The 24,734-nt window shown below is 34.4% G+C and overlaps 1 protein-coding gene across 5 annotated transcripts in view; it reads left to right on the top strand.

Annotated features, from left to right (window-relative positions):
* The window catches only part of LOC111605706 (potassium channel subfamily T member 2), a 148,810-nt gene that overhangs the window by 30,439 nt on the left and 93,637 nt on the right, over positions 1-24,734 (top strand). The window contains exons 1-2 of one of the 5 annotated variants that reach the window (XM_030225024.1): positions 531-795; positions 14,952-15,357. The exons of 3 other annotated variants lie outside the window; for them this stretch is intronic. In XM_030225024.1, coding sequence (XP_030080884.1) covers positions 15,083-15,357 — 275 coding nt within the window. In that variant the 5' untranslated portion in view covers positions 531-795; positions 14,952-15,082. Of the gene's footprint in view, positions 1-530; positions 796-14,951; positions 15,358-24,734 lie in introns of those variants that run through there. One more of the 5 variants, XM_030225023.1, reaches the window with a different exon arrangement.

Here is a 24,734-nt window from a genome sequence, read left to right as displayed (position 1 = left end):
AAGTAAATCAAGTTGAACAGATAATTATTGAAAAATTATTGTTTTGATTTTTTAAAATTTTTCTTTTACATATTTTTTTTTAAGTATTTGAATATTTTTTTAATAAATATTTTATTAATTTTAATATTTTGTTCAGCTTTTTGCGCACTTGACAACTCTAGCAGTTTGTACTAGTTAATTTGCGTGGCCACAAGACTTAAGAGAGCCTTGAGCTTGGCATGTAAAGAGCAAATGCTTAACTAGGAAGTTGCTACACACAGTCACACACACACACACACACACACACACACCAATGGGAAAGTTGGGAAGTTGAGTTTTGTGCGTTTTGTTTCGCACTGGCTTCAATGACAGTTGCTTGGCTTTGGCCAGTGTCATAGACGTCAAGATTGAAAGTCAGTCAACAGCAGCAGTCGCAGTCGCAGTCGCAGTCGCAGTCGCAGTCGCAGTCGCCGTCGCAGTTGACGTCGCCGCAGCAGCAGCAGCAGCGGGCAGTTAGCCATGTTCCTGTGTGCCGCCATTCAGTTTGGTGCAGAGCTGCGCGACGTTCTCATCGCAACGTAACGAAAACGCAGCGTTCAAGCGAGACGCTGTGCACGTTTCCGTTTCCGAGGCGTTAACAAAAAAAAAAAACAAAAAAAAAATAAAGAAACAAAGTGCTAAGTCAGGCGCGTGCCATATAATGTGGCGTGGATTTATTAATTAGCGAGTGGAAAATAATAAAATGCTTGCGCGTGCCAAGCGATCTGCATGTCCTTGAGTCTGCAGCCGCCTCAGAGTCGTGTGCGCTTCAGTCAAGTAATAAAAAATATAAGAAGAATAAGAAAAAAAAACGGGTTAGCAGCTGCATTTGCATGTGACGACGCACAACATGCAGCTTAACCAAAAGTGTGAGTGTGTGTGTGTGTGAGTGAGTGAGTGTATAAATATATGTATATATAGTTGTGTATCGCAGTTAACTGAATTTTTATAGCATACTTTTGTGCGCAGACTTTGAAATAACCTTTGCCAAGCACCTTGGCAGCAGCTTGAACTGCAGCCAGCCAGTCAGACAGTCGCTTATTGAATATTAACTTGGCTTACATATGATATTTCTTATATATATATATTTCATAAAATTAAATTTAATAAGCAAATCTTTAGCAAAAATCGATTTGTTTCGCTTTGCCTCAGCGACATTGAATTTTTTTCCACATTTTTCTTTAGTGCGCAAAAAATTGCTGAGGCATCAAAATTTTGAATTTTACTCTCCTCTTCTCTCTCTTGCATATTTGTTTAAAACAACTAAATTATTTTAGTGTTTACCCAAAATTCCTCGCTGCGTGTGTGCGTCTCGCCTCTTGCCTTGACACATTTCGCTGGCGGTGCCCGGCGTATAGACTCTCATCAACATTCAGCTTTGGTTCATTTTTTTTCGTAATTTTTCACAGTTTCTCGTTAGTTTGGTCCACGTGCGGCCCTAAGTAAACCAACTTGTATCACTCACACAAGCACAAACACACACACACACAACACACAATGGCCGGAATGACATGCAGCATTTTTTTTTCTCAGTTAGGCTTTATGACACATCTCGCTGGTGCCATTTGCTGTCTCTGTGTGTGTGTGAATCGTTGTTTAGTGTGCAATTCTTGTACTTCGTTTGCTTCACTACACAACAACATTAATTTGTTTTACTGTCCCTCTCCCTCTAATTTATTCCTTTCTGCCTTGCTCGAAACTTGTTTTTGTTTTCTTGTTTTCCTGAAGTGCAGCTTGATGAAAAACAAAAGCATTCGATCTGCGGCGTATATCTATTGCAAATTACGTGACACAAAACAATTTCGCTCTTCCTCTTCACTCTCGATAATTCATTTGCTTTTGAGCGTTTTCTAATTTTATTTATGACAACTTTTTGCTGGCGTTGAGCGTTGGCATTGTCTAAGCATTTTGTACCAACTTTTTACCGGCAAATTCATAATAATAAATTCTAAAACATTTTCTTTTCTATTTTAGATGCATTCTTTAATGTTTTACTAACTCTAATTTTTTTTTATTATAAATACAAAGAAAACATAATACTAGAAGTAGCTTTTCAGTATTTGCTGCTTTTCTTCTTTCACTGCACTTTTATGCCGCTTTCTTAAACGTTTTACTGGCTGCTCGGCTTCAATGTTGTTTTGATTTTAGGAGCATAGTTACTAGTTCTCTTGGCGCCTATTCTTATACTAATATTTCTTACGCTTCTATTGACTGGCTTGATTGAGTGAGATTTTCTATTTCTCTTTTGTGGCATATTCTTAAAGGTTTTCATGTCTACGTTTTGTTCTAATAGAGAATGTTTGCTATAATTCCCTTCGGCAGCTGCCACATTTTTAGCTGAGTTAATTTTGTGTTTATCATCTTGTGTTTATAGTTAGTAATTGACCATTTTCCTTAAGTAACGTTTTACTGGCTGCAAAATTTTAAAAGCAAATTAATAATTAAATTAATTTGTAGTAATTTTATATATTCTAATTTCTTACTCCTCTCAGGCTTAATTGAGTTCTGATTTATTTTCTATATCTCTTTATGTAATATTCTTAAACATTCCTCTGTCTACATTTTGCTGTATTGACAATAAAAAATCGCTGGGTGCGCCTTCTCTCAGTTTCTTTATATCTAGTTCTTGCGCTCTTCTTCAATTCACATACAATTCATATTTATTTCATTTCGTAAACGTTTTACTGGCTGCAAAGCTTTCAACCTAAATTGAAATGCTAAACTAATTGCAATTTTCTCTCTCTTCTTTATGTCCTTTTTTTTTTTTAAACTTTTCTCAGTCTGTGCCTTGCTCTATTGACAATAGAAAATAGCTTAATATACTTTCTCTCAGCTACAGTTCTACTACAGTTCACATATCATTCTTATATCATCTCTCATAAACGTTTTACTGGGTCAAAAGTTTATAAATCATTTCTGAAAACAAAATTTGCTTTGGCAACTTTTCTGTCAGACATTTCCGTTTAAACATTTCCCCAGCTCAACTTTTATGCTGTGAATAGCAACAAACTATTTAACCCAAGTTTCCTTTTGGTATCTGGCAGCACAGTTAACTGTAGACATACATGCATATGCATTTGACCATATGTAAATGTTTTTATTCGCTTTTAATCTCTGTAACATTTGCATTTAAAGTAAATTCTTTACATCATTTTCGCTCGTTGGCTAAACTTTTGCCATTTAAAGCTGGCTTATAAAGTATTCGAAAAGTCACGAACTCTACTCGAGTAGAGTTTTATATTTTGCTGCGATATTTTGTGGCAGCCACGACAATTCGTTAAATTGGCCTCCACAGAATTTGCATACCAATTAACTTTAATATATATATTTAGTTTACTTTGCCTTTGGCTCATTATACGTGTAGCCGGTGTCAGGCTTCAGCGCTTAGTCCTTTGTTTGCCGTCGTTGCCCACATGCGCTCGATACGAATCTGTGCGCATTTTGTAGCTACAAAATGGCGCATTAACTGTTAAGTGAGAGAGAGAGATAGAGAGACAGAGTGAGTGTGGCTGAGCGAGAGGCGTATACATAAGTTTTGGCTACAAATTTAATTAGATTTGCGGTTCTCTGAATGCGAAAATTTGTTTAAAGTTCGGCCTTAATTTCGCCCCTCAAAACTCTCTAATTTAATTCAAATGCAGTTGATTAAAACAATTGAAACTTTTGCAACTCTCAGTTTGTCATCCAGTTAAAGCGGAAATTAAAACTGCGCGTTAATCAGCAAAGCTATTGACGCTACAACATTTTTGTTTTGATGGAATTCATGAATATTTGATCAAGTCAAATAGATTGCATTTAAATATTTTATACAAAATAAACAAAGCTTCGCCGCCAGAGATAAAAATTGGCATCAAAATGAAATACATTTTTTATGTTTTAGACTTTTGACTAATCCGATTAAGGGCACTGTGTATAGACAGTATAAAATGTATGGCAAATATTTGATTGATATTTATAGAATATAAATTTGATGCAAGTAGATTGGAAATGAAAAAATTTAGAAAATAGTAAATAAAAGTATAGAAAATATTAATAACTATGAAAACTTTGTTTGAGCTGAGCGATCTATGCTGGATGAGCTACAACATCTGATAGATCAATAGCTTACTCACAGTCTTAGCTTTAGTGTGGGATACTCAGAGTGACTCGAGGAACCAGACAAATGAGAACAGTAATCCCACGGACTATTTCACACGACTTTTTTATTTAAGAGAAATATATTATTGATATTTTATTCAAGCTTAAAAATATAAAATATATAATAAATAAATTTATAATTTATACCTGAATTTTCTGCTTGTCACAAGTTTTTTAAATAATATTTTCTATTACAAAAAGAAATTAAAAATGGTTTTTAAGCAAATTTTCAGCATTTTCAACAGAATTTGTTGCGTATTAAATGTAATATAAAAATACAACAAAATTCAAATTCAAACCACATGTGAAAGGGGCAAACAAAGCATAAAACAAACAAAAAGTCGCGCTGCACGCAATTTATGGGCCGCACATAAAAACAATATTAAAATTGATGTTTGTGTAAGCAATAAAGCGTAAAAAGTGCGTGTGTACTTGTTAGTCTAGCAAAGCATTTTAATAGCCAAGCGCAAAAAGACAACAGGCATAAAAAATGGACCAAGCGACATACGCGGCGTATGCGCAATTTGATGTTTGATAAAATAACTATTGAACCGTTAGACATATTTCTGTATATGAGCAAAGCATATATATTTAAAATTTGATATGCTGCTCAAGTCAATGGCCAGCGGCGTCAGGGCCTAAATACCTAAAGACAGGCCAAAAGCCAGCCGAACTGGCTAAGAGCAAGAACAGCCCAAAAGCCCAAAAGAAAAATGTGCGGCCAAAAAGTTTTTTTGTAGGCTTAGGCATAAAAAAAGATATAGGCACAGGAATGTAACAGGCAGGAATGACAGCACAAAGGTTGAAAGAGAGCGAGAGAATGAGAGGGGTGAGATAAAGAGCTTTAACAAGGCCAACAAAAGTTGGGCAAAGGTCGAGTTAATCTATGGATGTGGCGCATACACGGCAAATTGCCTAAGCCGCAAGTTGCAAAAGGCAGCGGTGAGTATATACATATCTATGTATATACATATATATATATATATTAAGTTGAACATATATATATAACTATGTACATATGTTCAACTTAAGTTTACACAAAGTTCCAGTTAAGCCAGCTCAACTTGAATTAAACTTGTTCACTTTCAGCTCAAGCATTGAGCTAAATATATTAGTTATTTATAAAGCTGTCAGCTGTGTGACCGCATCAATCCAACTCACATCATTAATAATTATAAATGATCTATGGCATTAGCTTAGATCACATTACGTATACGCAAAGTCTTTCCGCACAAAATTGGCTTGATTAGCCGAGCGTCGAACGTCGATTCGTTTTGTGCTCAATGGCGCAAAACTGTTGACGGAAATTGCTTCGATTTGGGGCTAAGCACAACTTTTAATGCCTTTTCAAGTTGAGCTCGAATTCAATTTGGGATTTGGGCTTGTAATACAAATGCTTATCTCAGGGTTTGGCTGGTTGTTATGCAATTTGTTTTACCAGTTGCTTTCTATGATTTTATTTTATTGTTACTTATGAATTTAAACTTGTCAGAGATGTATGCCTTTTTGAAGCGGTTTTTTGAGGCGTTTGGGAAGTGAAGAGCGTAAATTGGCTTAGTCCATTGTAGGCCAAACAGATATCAAACTCAAAACTTAGCTGCCAAGTTACTATTGACCTTTTCTATTGGCTTACCAAAAGTGATATATATCTATGTATGAAACGATGTCATCCAGACTTCCTTTTGAGAGATTTTAACAGCGACCTTCGATTGTCTTAAGTCGCTAGACTAGTTCACATTTCTCTTTATATATACATACACATATAAATACATATACACATATAAATATATTTATATTATTTATTCAACATTATTTAATACTCAATATTTTTATTATCTGCTGAAATTCTTGTTTTTATTAGCCTCAATTGTATGAATTATTTTGCACCTTAGCTTGGCTCTAGGCTTATTTGGACTTGATTGTCTTTTCAAATAACTTAAGCTCGCAATAAAAGCCTTAAGGCCATTGGGATTAAAACATTGAGTTGAAGCTTTGAATATTTAAATTTCATTTTAATTTAGTTTTTTTTTTCTTAATTGTCGAGCAAGCTTTAAATATTTAAATTTCATTTTAATTTAGTTTTTTTTTAGTTGAGCAAGATTTTAGGAGCAGCTTAAAGTTATTTTAAAGAAATTTAAGAAAAATATAATTTTATAAAATTGCTTTAAATAAGGGCAAGCGACTGAGGCGACTTTAATTGTGCTGCTTTACACAAAGAATTTTAGTCAACTTGCAAGCTTCAGAACTCTCTGAGCTGCAGTTATGAAACGACAATTGAAAAGTAATAACTTAGAACAATGATCAAGGTGAGGGCAAACGAAGCATCTGAGTAATAGAGAGGCAACAAATCGATTGACATCAGTCTGTTATATAAATATACTTTAGTCTATGTACACACAGCTACAGAACTTAAATGTTATAAGTTTCAACTACAATTAAGCTACGATGTACTATGAGAGGGTGAGAAGTACAGGGATTGTGAGGGATAGAGTCAAGCAATGAATGTTTTGTGTGCTTTGTTCGCTCTCTATTTATTCTTCATGTAAAAGCTGTCAATCTTCAGTCAAATCTCTGTACAATTATAAATTTCTGAATCTCTAAATCTTTGCCAGCTGCCACTCTTAAATTAGAACATCAAACGAAGCTTCAGTTGCTGAACACAATAAAAATATTTTCACATTTTTAATATAACAATTTTTTTGTTAGGCCCCAAAAATGATTTTAAGAAATATTAATACATTTTTAAAAATATTTTTAAATAAATTATGTATATAAATATATAATTTATAAATTAATATATTTTAATATATAATATATAATATATTAAAATAATAATATATAATATATTAAAAAAAATATATATATTATATTATATAAAAATATATTTAAAAAATGCCAAAAATAGCCAAAATTTTCAAATATCGAATATGAGTATAGAGTAAGCAAGAGCAGCGTCAATTCCTTGAACTTTCTACCTGAAATGTATTTGCAGCAAGCTTCTTTCCCTCTATCTTATTGCCTTCTTAATGCCTGCCATAAAATTAGCTAATAATATTTAATTTAAGTATATTCCGCTTATGGCACGGCTATTTAGCTTTAATGCTTAGCCATTGGCCACAGAAACCATTTGGATTTCGGTTTCAGTTTTGGTTTTTGGCTTTTTTCTGCCTCGATTCCATTGACAGTTTGCTGCGTAACTTAATATCGTAATTATGTTAGACCAAATATCATGTTTTACATCTGCCTGCTGTCAGCCACAAAGCTCTCTATATAAACATATGTATATATATAAATATATATTTTCATTTCGGTCACTGAGGCGAGTCGGGGATGCTTTTTATGATAATCGAGGAAAAAAGAGGCTATTTAGTTGCCCCGCCCACTACGTGTAGGCCGCTGTGTGCGCTGTTTCTTCTCCCTTGTTTATTGTCGTTGGCAAATGCAGAGTCCATAACAGACAACTTAACACGCTGTCTTAACTGGTCGCTGTAATCCGTAAACTTACATCTTGTGCTTTTTTGTATACCCTGCGAAGGGAATCGGGCTTGGAGGTGCGTATATTGTGGCAGTGAATTTAGTCAAGCTTTGAAATTTGTTAATACGAATTTATGAAAATATTTATTAGTTTCAGGATTCTCAAAGAAATGTGGGTTAGCTGTGTCTTGGGCATCATTGGACACATAATCACTTTGCCAGTTGAAAGTTAAGTTTACTTAATTTATTAGTTTTTCTGATACTAAATATCTTTAAGGTTTTTTATCACTCTAAAATTGTAGAGATTTTTAAAGGAAAAATTGTCGCAATGCTCATGAGCTCGGCTTATGCTCTGCGCATAGTGTATCTATATATTTTATAGTGTATCTCTTAGTCCAGACTGCAGTTGTCTGTAGCCTAAATGTCATCAGAGCTATGAGAAGCAGCACAACTTTAACACTAAAAAAAGATTTATCTAAACATATGTTTTACTGAGTCAGCCAAACTGTAAGCGTAGATTGCCTAGGCTATTGATAAATCGATATTCGATATATATTCGATATTTTTATACTATACTACTTCGTATGTTTTAATGACAAACTATCTTAGAAATATCTTTCGTGTTTAATAACAAGCTATAAATCTGTATAACTGGGCTACACATAATTTACAGAGTATCTTATAATCTAGTCTGTAAAATAATGTTAATCAATATATAGCTTAGGCTTGCTAGTTTGAAGATACTCATCCAACTATCTCAGCCTGCTATATACCTACAATTTACAGAGTATCTCCGAGTCTATCATGCACAGCTTAGCCAGCCTAATGATTGCGCTTTTGATTGTACCCTGGGTCAGTCGACGCTGCCAGCAACGATTTGTACCTTCATTATGTGCGTGGGCGAGCGTGTGTCTGTGTGTGTGTGTGGGTGTGTATCTATGTGTGTGTGTGTGCGTTAGTTCGCTGAATATTATTTGCTCAGATTTTGGTGTTTCGCCATTTTGCTAGATGTTAGTGTTTCTGGGCTATTTGCTTGGCTCCATCAGTTTGATGTAGACGTAGTTAAGTGATTTTTGGTCTGATATTATTGGCCAAATGGCCAAATATGTAATTTAAGAGCTGCCAAAAAGTTGCCCAAAGTTTTCTTTCTTCCATTTTCTTGGCACAGAAATTTGCACAATGCCAAAATGTGGATTTCAATGGTAAAAAATTTAGCACTTGATGAAATTTAAATGGCTGGCAGCTTATGCCTAGCCTTTTTGCCCAAAGCCAGTTGGCGATAAGCAAAAGTTCTTCGCCCTTAAATATCTTAAGAATTTATGACGTGGAAAACCATTCGATTTGCAGCGAAAACTTTTCTTTAGCTCAAGTTTTACTCAATGCAGCGGAAACTTGCTTATTTCTATTTTCTGATGCCCAAAGGCTCTCATTGTTTGAGGCGTGGCTGAATGACTGTTATTTATAGCCCACTCTTAGCCGTATTTTCGGCCAGCTTTGGGCTTTAAATCCGCAGCAAACAAATAGCTGCTGAGCTCGCTTAGATTACTCAAAACTTACTTTGTTTGAATTGCTAATTTGTGTCTTACAGACAGCACAGGTGTGAATTTACCGGTAATTCAGCCACCAAAGCAGTTAAGTCGAAATAAAAATTCCATTTACGCCAAACCGCAAAAAGTTCACTGGGCCACAAATCAATTTGGCAGTTGGCAACGGCCACAAAGTGAAATGAAAAATGCTTAAATTCGAAAAGTTTGTGATTATGATTGACTAGCAGTTACCCTGGTTGTCATTTGTGTTAGCTTCCGCTTGAGCTAAGCTTTTTTTTCTCTTCTACAAATGTTTTTCTGTTTTTCTAAGAGTTTTTCAAATGCTTTTTTTTGCTTTAAGTTTTTCATAGAATTTTAGCTGTATTCAAGAGATACAATTTGAAACTTCAAAATGATTTAGTTTTATGTTCAAATTCAAGCTTGAAAATATAATCCCTTAGAGCTAGAGAAGTAGTTGGCGTCAATGGCGCTGACTCCAGAGTCGCCTCTAATGGGCATGGCTTCTTTGCAACGCTTTCAGCCAAGCAAACGATGTTCCTGAGAAATTTAGAAAAATTTAAATAAAATGATAAACGTTAAGAATTAATTTTTAATTTAGAAATTAAATTTTTAATACAGCAATTTCTATTAAATTAAAAATTTCTGATAACACTTTTTATAATTTTAAAAACTTTTATTCATAAATTTTTTTTTATAATTTGCTTTAAAGATTTTAATATTATTTTTTTTTCTAAGTATTCTGTGATATAATTCTAATTATTTTGCACCGCAGCTGTATTACTTAAGAATATTTAAGTGATGTGAAACGATTTTTAAAAGGCATCAAATAAATATTGAAAAAGAAGTCAAGCATGAAAAAAATATAAATCAAAATTATAAATTTTACCAAAAATTAATATTTTCAAGAAAATTAACTTAAAAATCAATTAAAGAATTTATTTTTTTTATTATCTGCCAGCTAAACAAATTTCCAAAGCACACAACAGCCAACTTTATACTTCTAGGGTATACGGAAACGTATTTAAATGAAAACAAAAAACTCGTTAAAGCAGCCCAAAAACAACTCTGCAAATTGCTGAAAATCTGCGTATTTAAATGAAAATCCAGCCTAAAATGAAAATCTTCTCAGTTCAATGAAATTTCTGTGAATTTCTTTCAAATTTTCTTTCTTCTTAGTATCTCAAGTTCTTTCGAGTTCAAAGCATCGCTGATGAGGATAATAAAGCAGTGACAACAGCTTTGTTGCGTTGGTTTGCCTGACCAGCAGCCGCTGCTAATGCCGCATGCAAAAGGTTAACCCGCATGATCCTATGCAGTACGTCAGCTGCGGATTATGCGCATATGTTTTTATTTATTTATTTTACTCCAGCTACTGCTCCTTTATGTCATGCATATGAAAGCAGGCTGTGCGACCTTGATAAATGGCTTCGACTATAATGCTGCAGAGGCACATAAATATCAGAACGTGTCACACTTCTCCGACTGTCAGGGCTTTACTCTTGGCTATACCCTTGCTGCAGGTGTCACTAGTTTCTGTTCCCGCAGGATACTGAAAAGCACATAAATTATATGAGCATATGAGAGATTAGGCCGTAAAGGAATTAGCGAAAGCGACGATCTGAGGCTCAACTCAAGATTTATGATAAAATGACTTAAGTTTAGCTAAGTTGATGTATGAGAGCCCAACAGGTTTTAGTTAGTAATCAGGCATCAGTTGAAGCTTTTTTCAAAGGGATTTGCGGTCAGCTGAGAGTTAGAGAAGCACTCAGATTGTTGTTGCAGCTGCTCTTACATAACTTTGCCAAATGTCAGCTCTGAGACTTGTCAAAAGTGAAGCCAAGAAAATTGTGAAATTAAAACGTTAGCACGAAAATCAAACACCTGCTCAGCAGGTTTTTGTCAGCAGAGCAAATGTTAGGACAGAAGACAGAACGCTTGCAGCTTTTTTGCAGTTAAAAGAAATGCTAACTAATCATTTTTAGCCAGGTTGAAGCATTTGGCTAAATTGATTAATGAATGTGAAACGTGGCGAAATTCAATCGAGCTTGAAGCAATGCTGCTTGAATTAGTTGGCAAATGCTTGCAGATCATGGCATGGATGAGCCTGTATTGATCATGTCACGATTGCCATCATCAGCACCGCTCACTTGCTGATGAGTCAGATAATGATGCAGCAGCTCATGATGCAGCAAAGTTGATCCAAAGGTGAACAGCTTGTGCTGCATGAAAAAACCCTTAAAGGGTCTATGAGAACACAACAAGAATCACAAATAAGAATCATGCTCAGCTAGAGCTACGACGTGACAGTACCAAATTACGGCTGCTTTCACTACTACAAAGATCTGTGAGCGTATCTTTTATTCGTTGAAATTCCTAAGCGCATTTTTTATGTGCGTTGAGCCACATAAACCGACAATTGTTGTTGGCATTTATGAGCCCAGCTACGTCCTGTTTACTCAGTTGCTAGCGAAATGGCGTTTCCGCGCTGCCAGCTGCCAGCTGCCAGCTGCCAGCTGCCATTACTGCTGGCCTCACATAAAGCTGAATGGAGGCAGCTCAAAGGCAAAAGGTAAAGGTAAAAGGCCCACAAATGAAGGAAGTCACGGCATACAAAACATGTCTCATATTTCTAAAGCTGACGGTTCATACGGACGTACAGGTGCGACAAGTTCATTAATTGATAAGGCTGCAGTGGCTTTAGCTCATGGCAAGGCCAGCGGCTCGCGTATCGATGCATGCTTTGCATATGTCAAGGCTTTCGCTGCCAAGGATTAATGTTGAGAGTGCACACAGCACAGTCGACTTTCACCCTTCAGTTGCGATCATGATTAAACTGCTTGATATGCTGACTGCTGATTGCAGTTTGCAGCAGCATTTGCCATTTGGCCGGCAGCCAGCACTGAGAACGAGCAAATAATTGAAAATGTGAAGGGCGACCCGACTAGAAGATGCCGCGCCACGAGTTGAAAGCTCTTCAATGAAAGTTATATGTGACTAAAAAGAGTTGATAGAGTATGTTTAACTAATATAAATTGTTTAACTTTATAAGAGAAGAAATAAGACAGCTTTAGAAGGGAGTTCTCACTAGCAGATACCCTGAGCTTTGCTCGATTCTGATAGACTGACGGACGGACAATGCTAGTTCGACTCAGCTCGCTGTTCACATCGAACAAATATACCTTATTCCCTTAATATATATAGGTTTATAGCTATTTTTTGCAGCTGAGAAGCCGAGAAATTAGTTTGCTCAAAGAGAGTAAAAAATTAGTTATATAAAATTAAAAATAGAAACAATTTATTGTTAATATATTTGCCTACTATTTTTAGCATGAAATAGAAATAGAAAAAAATTGTTAATTAAACTTTGTTGCTAACGGCACTTGTCATTTCTTGCCCAGTTTATTTCCATTCACTGTTTACAGGGTACACAAGCTGCTCATAATCATTTGTCATTTGTCAAAGACACACGCACGCCCACTCATCTATAGCTAGATGTTTAGCTGATATATATACTATATATATACACATATATATAGACACGGCTCAGTTCTTCGCTTCTGTCTGGCAATTTTGAGCTGTGAAGTGGAGCAGCTAAGCAGCAAAGCCGAAACTGAGTCGCGTGCTAAGCTCAATTTTATTTTAAGGCGTCGCCCGCACAAAGCATGAACATTAAAACTGCATTAGTTGGGAGTGTTAGGCTAAGAGGTGCTCTGTATTTGAATATCAAATTTTATTTATTGCTTGACTTTTAACTCTTAACAACTTTTAAGACTTGTTGGCTTGTTAATCGATATTTATCGATGTCGAGTAGTCAGCAAAGCTTTGTTTTTCTTACGTCTTACTCCTAACAATATTTGCATAAACGCGCCGTTTTGGCCAGGTTGCCTTTCGCTTATGCTCATTCGTTTCGCTGATTATATTTTTAATTGAGCTACTCATTTGGGCCGTTTTACTGCGCAGTTGAATTTAATGCTCGTCTCTTGCCATTTTCTGTTAACTTTGCAACATTTTCTTAAGACTTCGTCCATCATTCGCTGTAAATGCTCTACAACTGGTTAGCTGCGGTTCCCTCTTTGGAGTGTTCTGAGCGCTGTCTGTTAAAAAATGAAAATAAAAGTCAAGTAGCTAAAAAGCGGTCGTATAATAACAATTTTTATGTAGCCAACGCATAAAATGTATGCTACAGTAAAAACACTTAGCAAAGAATTTCAGCTATTGCCATGGAGTGGGACTTGCTGATATCCTATAGATAAATAATAACACAACTCAATAAATTAGCTTTAGTTCAAGTTTTTATAGGTTATTATGTGAGAGAAGTTAACTTAATATAAATATATAAATAAAATATAATTTAATAAAAATATTTTATGTATATTTTCATGTGATATTGAAGCTTTTAGTTTCTGTATTTAAATCAATATAAATTCATTTAGCAATATTTTTTTTATATATATAACATTTTTTTATAAAGTATTTTTATAATCCAAGCAACATCAACAAAATAAAAATGTATATTCGAAAATCATATAAATTCCTTACTCCAAAAATAATTTTTTTTCTTTCAAAATGTTCCTTTTTTTATATTTATTTTTAATTTTTAATTTTTTTTTCATATTTTGTTCAATTGTTATTAATTTTAAAATTTTTTTTAAAAATATAAAATAATTTTTATTTGAGTTATATTTTTTTATATATTCTTTTTTATGTATTATATTATATTTATTATATTTCTTTTTATATAATTATATATATTATAGCATAATATTTGGGCGCCATCTCTCAGCTCGTTTCTCATAAATTTCCTTGCCTTATTCAATATAATAATTTTTCTTATATAAATATTATTTAATTATGTCAAAGCAGTTTTGCATTATTTTTGATTAGATCACATATTAGTTCGATTCCCATCTTCATATTTCACCCAAAACTATTCGCTATATTAAAAAAAAACACAAGCAATAGCTAATTTCAGCTTTGGAAAGTGCCTTTCTCTTCGATTCTCATTAATTTAATGCAGGCTAATTTGCAATATTGGTTGCTTATTATATATACCCTGCCATATGTGTACAGGGTATAAGCCCACAGCGTCATCATCAGCAGCAGCAACTGAAATTGGGACAACAACAGTAGCAACTGAAAAGTGGGTAACACTTTAATTAGGGGTATTCCGGCGGCTTCATCTAGCCAAGCAGCAAACTTGAGGAAGTCTTTGCTGTGCGTGTGTGTGTGTGCGTGCGTGTTCGGGTATACTTTAGGCATTGTGTATTATCATTATGCATATGAAATGGGCGAGAGGCAGAAGACGCACAGATAGACGCACCTATGAATGCCAAAAGGCTCATCACGAATTCATGAGCATTTAAAATGCTTTTCATTTCAAAATTCATAATATTTCGCCTGGCGACGTGTTTACGAGCTGAAGGAAGGAATGAAAAAAACGTGACAAATAAAGAAAGCAAATTAAAAAACTTCCGTAAAGCTTATGAAATTTGCTTTTTGGGTCGTGCTTTGATGGATTTGCTGAGTCAGTTGACTTACTGAACTTTTGCATGTTGCACTCAATTAGACAACAAGAGGCAGGGAGAGAGAAAGCGAGAGAGAGCTCAGAGTTCATAACGATTTATCAATGTCTCGTATGTCTACCAAGTCAATTGTTGTCCATTTAGTAGAGCAGCTGCCAGTTGATTGCGTTAAATGAATGCATTTCGCACTAAGAGAAACAATTAAAATGTCTGACTGGCATAGTTTACATATTTTTTGTTGTTGCTATTTTAGTTTGAAGCGAGCTATGCCAAGGCAACGAACGCAACGCGAAAAAATGTGAAAATTATGAAAATTGTGAAAGTGCAAATTGTGAAGAATTGCGAAGTGTGAATGAAGAGTATCTGTGAGTACATATCTGTGAGATGACACACAATCTACAAGTGAGTTATACAGCATTGGGCATGTCGGACGATAATCAAACGAACACGAATAGCTATTCGATGCCATCGATAGCATCGCCCACACGTGGCGCCAACGCACGCAATGTCAACTTCCACGAGGAGCTCAACGATTTGGCCGGCTATCCGCCGCAGCAAATGCCCGCGGTGCGACGCTTTTCCAAATCATTTTTCCAGCGGCCACGCTCCATGTCCGTCTGGAGTGACATAAGTCGCAGTAGCATGCGTCTGGATGAAAGGTAAGTCGGCGCTTCTAAAGCGAATTTCGACCTCAATTCTGACAGCTAAAATGTGAAGGGGTTGGTTCAACTGGGTTTCAGCCACGTTGCTGACAATCCTAAAAAAAACAAATAAAAATTCTGATAAAGGTTGCATAAATATTTGCTTTTATTTCGCCGTGCATAGCTGACAGAAGCAGATACTCCAGCCCTGCTCTTGATATCCTCATTTCATGGCGCATAAAGAGCGCTTATCGAAGCGCACTTATAAGCCATTTATAAATATATTTATTTAGCTTGGCTTCTATTTTTTAATGGTTTTGTGTCAAAGCTGTTTAAGACTAAAGATTTTCTTTACTTCAGAGAATTTCGATGCAAGAAATCCTTTAAGAAGTTGAGTTTAAAGTGCTTAGAGTAAAGCTAAATTAGTTTGTACTCAAATTTAGTAAATTTATTATGATTTCATTTTTATTATAAGTTATAAATATAAAAATTTAGTTATAATAAAAAGTTGTTTTACATTGAATGAAAAAAAAAAAAATAAATAAATAATAATAAATTTGCAAACTATAAAAATCGAAATTAAATATATATCAATATAGCTTAGGCCTTATAATTTATCTTAAGATTGTTCAAAAATATATTTTTAAATGAATTATTGTATAAATATTTTTTTCCTAAATATATATAAAATTTAATAAAAAACGTATTTCAATTAAAAAATACTATAAATAATTGCTACAACATCTTATACTTATATTATATTATCTTATTTGCTTTAAAGCATAACAATAATCTCTAGCACACAAAGCACAAAATATTCTCCAAATATTTCTAATTCGCCTAATTCGCTTACGTAAAGCAAATCTTTTGCATGCCAAAATTCTAAGCTTTCCTTTGTCATTGAATTTAGCTTGTTTATTTTTCGTCTTAGATTTTATTATATATTATTTAGAATTTCTTTAAATAAAATGTGTTTATTTGTTGCATTCCAACGTTAATTTTCCTTTGCACAAATTCTAATAAATTAAATGTTGAGCAACAGAAATCACCCATACGCCATGTTGTGCGGATGACTGCGTCCTCTATAAAAGCTACAATGAAATTTTGTGGACGTCACAGGCCGTTGGTCACTTTAATTTGGTTTGAGCACTTGAACTTTATTATCCTGTTATCCCGTTGTCTGCGTGATTATGGCTCAATCTTTTTTCTACGTTTTATTACATTAATACGGAACGACGTAAAGCTGGGCGAACTTTAACGAACATTACTTTCATCGAATTAAACGCGGGGGCGAGGGTGTGGGCGTGGCTCTAGATGTGTTGACATTAATGCGTATTAGCTTGGCTAACAGTCAGGGCTGGTAAATATTGGTAAATTATTGATGAATGGGCTGCAGATAGCCCCAAAGTGTTAATGCCTAATGAGTTTAGTCAAAAATTGTGTTTAGCCAATTTGTCAGATTATTTAAGTGCATAGAAATGTATATTCTGTGCACAGAATTTGACTATAATTTATTATAAGTTTTGTGTATTTAAATTTTGAATATCCTTGCACAGAGTTGATTGCGAACTGTCATCAATCACATCCTGTGGCAGGATGTGCGCCATAGGAAGGCCGACTTAACACGCGTGAACTGAATTGTTAATACTTAAATGCGAAATTTAATTTATGAAGTGAAATTTTAATTGAGTTTTCAATAAATCAGATTGAAAATGTAAAATATGCATGAATTAATTTATTTAATTAAATAAGTTCAGCGTTTAATTTGGTGTAAATTTTTTTTTTTTAGTTTTATTATATATGTTTTATTATTATTTTATTATCTCAAAATGTATATAAATGAAAAGCATATAAGTTTTTATATTATTTTATAAATAATTGTGCCATAATATAATATTTATTTGCGTATTTTGTAAGAAAATAAGTTTTAATTTTTATATCAAAACTTGCACTAAAAATATATATTTAAATTATTGCAATAATCTTAAACTAGCGCAAGAAAAGACTTTTATTTATTTTTATAAAAATATTTTTTTATTTGTTAATATTATTAAATTCATAATAAATCAAATTTTCATTCTCTGCTCTCAAATATTTCGCACAACTTGTTTCTAAAAGCTTGTGTTTAGAAAGAAAAGAGAGACAATTTTTTATGCTACGTAAATTGCGCGCACAAATGAAATAAATTGACACATGCAACAAGAGGCGCCTCCAGTACATTTGCTTGCCCCACCTCCAGCCATGTTGTGTAGAACGTTGAAAATTGAATATATGTAATTGCATTGCGGCAATGTGGCTCAATGTGGCTCAATGTGGCCCAATGGGGCATGCCTTTGCTGGAAGGGCTTGTGCATTTCACTGTCTGCCACGCCCACATGCACAGTAATTTGTGTGTGGCAATTGGCAGACTGGCAGCGGATGTGCAGCGCACAGCAACAGGAAGCAGGCAACGTTTTATGCCTCCGCCCAGCCCTCGGCCCGGTCTATAATTTATATGAAATATGAATTCGAAAGGCTCAGCGATACGTGTGGCTGCCAGACGTGTTGAGACGCCTCGACTGTCTGACAGGCAGCCAGTCAATCAAGCAGTCAGTCAGTCAATCCCTCAGTCAGTCAGTCATTCATTTATTCAGCTTGTTTGCCTGTTTTGGCAGTCACGTGCGCTGTGCAAACTTTGCGGTCCACCGCACAGCTCCGGCAATTTATGTTAGTAGCTGAAAGCCTGCTCCAGATTGTGTGTGTGTCTGTGTGTGTATGGCAATTAGCGTAAATAACTCAATTATGCTCGCTTTTTGTCAGTATCCTAGCCATAGCTCCTACTGCTGCTGCTGCTGCATCGACACCTTTTGATAGGTGATTATGTGCGCCGCCAGCTAATTGGCTTGTCATACTGCAGCTTATGGTATCTGTGTCTGTGTGCAGCTCCTTCGCTCTTTCTGTATTTTTGCCTCTGGCAGTGTCAGCAACTGCGTGAGCTTTACTGACAGACATTGATTGCAGTGATAAACATTAATTGAGCCTGTGGCAGCGGCTCTGGCTTTCAGCTGGGGCATTTTTAATGCCTTCATTAATTGAGAGTCTGTTAAATACTTTTTAATTAGTCTTAACGGCTTGCAGTGACGAGTTTTTAGTTTTGAAAATAAAAATTAAAAAATTGTGTTTTTTTAATGAAGTTTAAAATAAGTTAATTTAAAAGTTAATAAAATATATTTATGAAGGAAATTGTTTTAAGTTTCTTTATTTTTAAATATTATAAAAAGTTATTATGTTATATTTAAAATACATTATTATTTAACTCAAGGTAATTTTTTCTAATTTTTTATTTAAAATATTATTGTTATTTATTCAAAATAAATTACATACATATATTTTGGTAGTTTTGTTTAATGAATATTTTTTTCGTTAATTACTTGTAAAACACATTTGTAATTTCTTGTAGTTTCTTCTTATTTTTCAAAATAAAAAAAATTTGCAAGAACTTTTTTGTGAGCCTTCTTTAAATGCTTTTATTATTAATTATAAGCAAAATACATATGAAGGTTAAAAAAAAATATTTTTATTTATTTAAAATATTTGCTTTTAGTTTTTAAGGTGGAAATTTTTGATAAAAATATTTAATAATGTATAATTGCTTTTTTAGCTTTTAAATGAATTAAATTAGTTGTAATTCTTTATATGTCCTCTTATATAAGTCAGAAGGAAACTAAAAGAAATTAAATAAATAACAAAATCTTTTTAATAATAGCTTACTCTTCAAAGAGCTTTTCCACGAACTCCTACATAATCTTTAAGTAATATATTTTCCTGGAAATTTAAATTTTCTCAGTTTTCTGCCATAAAGTTTTCACATACATGTCTTTGCTTTCTGTGTGGCTATCGCCTTGCAATACAATCCTTGTCACACAGCAAAGGCATAAAATCCTTTTAGAAAACACAACAAACGAGACACACTCCCACACATACAGTGTATAAAAACACACTCACTCGAGGCTCATATATCAAGAGCTATTGAAAAACATTAACAGCCTGCTGCTGTTAAGCTGCTTGGCCCTACCCTTTTAGCAACGCCCCGATTCAGGTGTTTACTTGGCCCTGGTCAAGCGAATTCCCTTCTCACACAATTCCCACTCAACTTTCTATTTATATACATATCTTTTTTCTGTTCTTTGCAGGTGAGTGCTTTTGGTCTTAAGAAGCAGTTTGTTGCTCAGCCATAAATTTATGTGTGTAACGGTACGTATGAGTAATATGCGCCATTTGCGCTCCTAGTTGCTTGGCATTAATTGTAAGCATCTTAAATTGTGCATAGCAGCATTAAATTTGCTAACGGAACTTCAGCGAAGTCTTTCAGAAGGCAATAAAAAAAAAACACCAACAAAACATTTTTTGCATCTAATTTGGTAGGCAAACCGTCTGTGACATGTGGTTGACGGCTGCGCCTGCTTAAGATGTTAACGGCAGGCAGTAGGCAGCTGGGCAGCTGGGCGTGGCAATTGTTGTCACTTTACGAGCAACTTTTGCCGCCATCATTTTGTCGTACCTGCGCCAGCATCTCTAAATGATATGTGGCCTGTCGCATTCGGCTTGCTCTTCCGTGTCTTGTCTTTAACTGTGGCTGTCAGCATTTGGCATTGAGTGTTTCTTTTTTTATCTGAAATAACAGCTGCCTGACAGCTGAAATAACGAGTAACGAAATGTGTTTCACTTCTAGGCCCAAAGCGAATGCGGCTTAAGGTGTTTAAAGAGTGAAAGTCAATTTATTTAAAAGCGAAATATTTCATTGACTTTTGCTGGAAATAAATTATATTTTTTGAATTAAAAGCGGTTGAACTTTGAAATATCAAAATTTTAAAGAAAAAGAAAGTTATATCAAAAATATCTTAAATAAAAAATGTATACAATTATTTTAAATAAAACTCCAACTGCGAATGTTATACAGGATTATATATATAAACTTAATTCAAGTCTCTCTAATTTATAAAATTAAAAACAAATTCAAATTCAATTTTTTATTGTACAAAAACTCTATATATATTTATATAAATATTTAAATATATATACATATTTTCTTAAATTTTATATATATTTATCTGCAACATATTCAAAAGAAAATACTAATATCTTCATCTACTTAGCTACTTTCTAAAAACATATTACTTTTACCTTTTGTCATTTCTTCATTTGAAACAAAAAGTATTGTAAATATATGCGAAAGTTGATTAAAATATATGAAATGATATGAGAAAACAAATGTCAGGGCTGTGTGCAGCGTGTTGCGCTTGGCGTAGCCTTTGCTTCAGAGGGTCGCTTAGCTGTCATAGGGGAATATTGTGTTATGGCAACAGCTGCTGACAGAACAAATACAAATGTTTTTTCTTCTTCATTTTTTTTGTGCCACAAAGGAACGTGGCAATGCGGACAGCGCTTGGGGCTTGCCATGGCACAGATCTTAAAAAGAATGTCGGACGTAGTGCTGAAACAGATTTAAATACAACAAAAAATTATAGAAAATTTTAAAGCTAAAAAATATTTAAGCTGAAAAGCAAACAAATTATCTTAAAATGCTGCAGTCACGCCCACTCACACACGCGTTAAGCGAGCAATTTCGTTGCCTGCTTTCAGGCGCAGCCTTAAAGCTCGCAGTGCGTATACGCGACGTTGGCACTGGGCCCCTCATAAGATTTGATTAAATAATTAATAGCATTTAATGGCTCAATGCCAGCGCAACAAGTATAAAATGGAATTGTGCCACGAGCTTAAGACAAATTCATTTTTAGGAGCAAAAACTCTGTTCGTGTGCTTGTGTTAATTTTATTTTATTTCCATTTTACAACTGGCGCATTGCGTGCGGGCAGTTAATTAGCGCAGAGCGCCAAGACTGAAATTTTTAATCTGCTCCAGTTAGTGGCGCACCCACAAATGCAACTTTGTTGTTGTTGTTGTTGCTTCTGTCAATTATGCTGCAGCAATCTGCATTTTGTTATTATCTGGTGGAAAACGTGTGCAGCAGGTGAAGGCCGCCGGTTCAACAGTTCAGCCCGAAATGGCAAACATTTCGCAGAACACATTTCGAATGACCTTGGCTAACGGGGAGTTGGCTTATGTTATGGGGTGTGGCGCCGGTTGCCAAATCAGCTATGCGTCCAGACAAATACACGCTTAGCATTACGCATCATAACGCGCTACACACAAACACACACAGAGAGGTAAACGAGCGCAGCTCTAGAAATCCTTTTTAACTCTCTGTTAACTGTGCTGCTCGCAGCGCTGCAACTGCGACGTCAGCGGTCGCTGCTGTTGCTACTTCAATCGCTCTCTCACGCTCTCTTTAACGTCTTTGTTTCGTGCTCTTAGTTGGCCACGTGTTTGCGCTGCTTTTGCTTTGTGCTTGTTATTCGCTGCGTGAGCGCTAACGAGAGCTCGTGGTCGCAGCAGCGTTGCCAGAGTGTGCAAAAACCACACACACAAACAGCAATTTTGTGTACTGTGCATTGTTAACGGCTGTGCTCTGCCTGTTTCTCCATTGCGTGTGCTTTGTTGAGTGTGAGTGCGGCGAGCTTTTTGTGTAGAGTTCTAATGCGTGCAGATTGCCCGCACGTGCAACAGATGGCGCTTCGGATTTCTGCATAATTTCAAACTGAAAACAAATTACAGCTGAAAAATAGTAAATAAATAAATAGAATATGTTTTCTTAGTTATATTAATTTTTTTACATAAATATTGTTTTTAATATTAATTAAATTTTTTATTTATGTACTAATAATTTGTAATATTTATATATATATTTTTTAAATATGGAATATTTGTAAAATTAAAAATAAATTGTATTTTCCTAAGCAGACAGCTTATTATTATATTAAATTATTTTTTAAGAATTTTTAAAATTTAATTTTCTTTTTTTTATAGATAATAATAAAATATAAAATATAAATATGTTTGTAAATAATTAAAAATATATAAATATATAAATTATATAAATTCCCTAACCAAGTTGTTAATTCTACAAAATTTGCTGATTTGCTTAGGCCATTTAAATATTTAATTGAAATTTCTTGGCATTTAGTTTAGTTCACAAATATTTAATGCATGACATAAGCTCTGAGTATATCTTGGATTGGCTATCTATCTGCTTAAGTTGTCAATAGAAGACACTAAACAGCTTTTGCTGCTGCGGCCAACTTATGCATAAAATATTTTCAATAATAAAACAAAATAATCAGCCAATTATGGCATAAATATGTCAACGATAATGATTGAACAAACAATAACACAGCAACAACATCAATAATAATAAACGCAGCGGCAGAAGTTGAAGTCGCAGTAGATGTAGGCCGCAATCAAAACGATTGGCATAGTCGTAAGGAGCAGGCATCCTTTGGCAGGACTGGGCTATCATTGTCATCAGCATTAAGACGGGCAGATAGCTGTTGTTGTTGCTGTTGGCATGCTAACAGGCTCTAACGGCAAAGGACGATTAAGATGCAAAGTGTATATTAGTATGTTAACACTCGGCACTCAACGCACAGTTCGCCAAGGCATTGTCAATGCCAGCCCGTTACACTTGACTTGACTTGACTCGACTTGGCTTGACTTGCCTTGTCTTCCCTTGCCTTGCCTCTGAGTCAAGGCAGCTGCTCTCCTGCGTGTCTTCTCTGTGTGTTGTGTGTATATCCTGCCTGCCAGTCGGCCAGTCGGCCTGCCGGCCTGCCTGCTTGAGTGGCTATCCAGCTGCTGTGTTTGGCATTTCAAATGGAATTCAGGCGTAACTCCAGCCGCTGGCTAGAGCAGAAGGGAGCAGAAGACGTAGCTGTTGGCCTTTCACATTGATTTATTGGTCCAGCAGTGCTCTTGTACATTGTTTTGCCTTCACTTTGCTTTGCTTTGTGGTCCCAGCGCCCAACGAAACACCCGCTGCTCTGTTTGGCTTTGGCATTATGACATTTATCGTTGTTTACATTTGTCATTCTATCTGAATTGCATAGCAATATATGCTACACTCCATTAAATAAATAGCAATTCATTTATTTTTATTATGTAATGCAGAGAAAGTAGCAAGTAGCCACATTAGTGTCCAGGTGGTACGTGGCGTATGCGCATTATTTGTGCGTTGTCAATTAATGTCATATTTGTACATGTGTAGCGCCACCTGTTGAGCGGCAGCAGCAGCAGCAGTTATGACTGTGAATGTGGCTCTGTGTGTGTTGGGCTTTTAAATTTAATTAGAGCCTTAAATGATTTGCGGTTGGCGCTGCGGCTGGCACATTGTCAGCTCCAGCACATGACACTGAAATAAATGTCGAGTTGCGGTCATAAATATGACAACGTCTAGCGTTAATTAGACTTGCAGCTTGTTAACAACTTTTCATTGTTGTTGTTGTTGTTGCTGTTGTTCTGTTTGTTTGAGAGTTGTTATAAAATCGTTTGTCTAGCTGATAATTACAAGCCAACAAAAATGCTATAACAGGCCAGTCCAGAAATCTATTTCTGCTAGTACTCATAAAATATAAATTCCCAATTATTAAAAAACAATTTGAAAAAAATTAATGGGTTCAAAATACATTTGGAAAATCTTAAAAATAATCACATATTTGTATTAAGTGAAAAAATATTTATAAATTAAAAAGATGTAAACCAAGTATATAATGAATGCATTTGAATATACAAATAAATCAACTGTATTACAACAAAGTAAATTGTTAATTTTATGCCTAGCTGATCAATCAAATAAAAATATGCTTATATATATTTTTAAATGAAATAATTAATATAATTATATAAATTATAATCGTTATTAAAAATTATTAAAAAAAGTTGCATTTTCTTTTTGATGAAAATTTGATGAAATAATATGTTATTATATTATTATCAATTTAATTTACAAAAGAATATTCAAAAATGAATTATACAACAATTCATATAATAATATTATTTTAATGATATAATTTTTAAAATATAAATCCTACATTCATATTCATTATGTATTTATTATTTTTAAATTTTTAACATTTGTATTTCAAAATTTAAAAATTAATATGGATAGCTGTCAGCTGTCGCGTTGCTAGAATTCTATAAATTTAAAGAAATATTTTCCCAATACAAATTTAAGAATATGAGTTGTTGGAGCTAGTGGCTCGTATAAAATAATATAGAAGTTTAATAAGGCTTCAAAGTTCTTACGTTTATTATAAATTTGGCTGTACTTCTTCAATCTTCTGCGCGCAAAGTATTTTATTGCAGTTTACTTACATCTTAGAGACTTTTTTGCCTATTCACTATTATACAATATGTTAAATATTCATATTAATGCTTTAATCTGTTCAAACTTTCATGCTGGATTTCCTTGTTGACACCTAAACAGTCATACAAATAATATTCTAAAGCCGGCAACTACTCGT

This window comes from Drosophila hydei, unplaced genomic scaffold (assembly GCF_003285905.1).
Source record: "Drosophila hydei strain 15085-1641.00,03,60 unplaced genomic scaffold, DhydRS2 tig00008122-arrow-pilon, whole genome shotgun sequence".
NCBI lineage: Eukaryota > Metazoa > Arthropoda > Insecta > Diptera > Drosophilidae > Drosophila > Drosophila hydei.
This window is presented reverse-complemented; position numbering and strand designations above follow the sequence as displayed.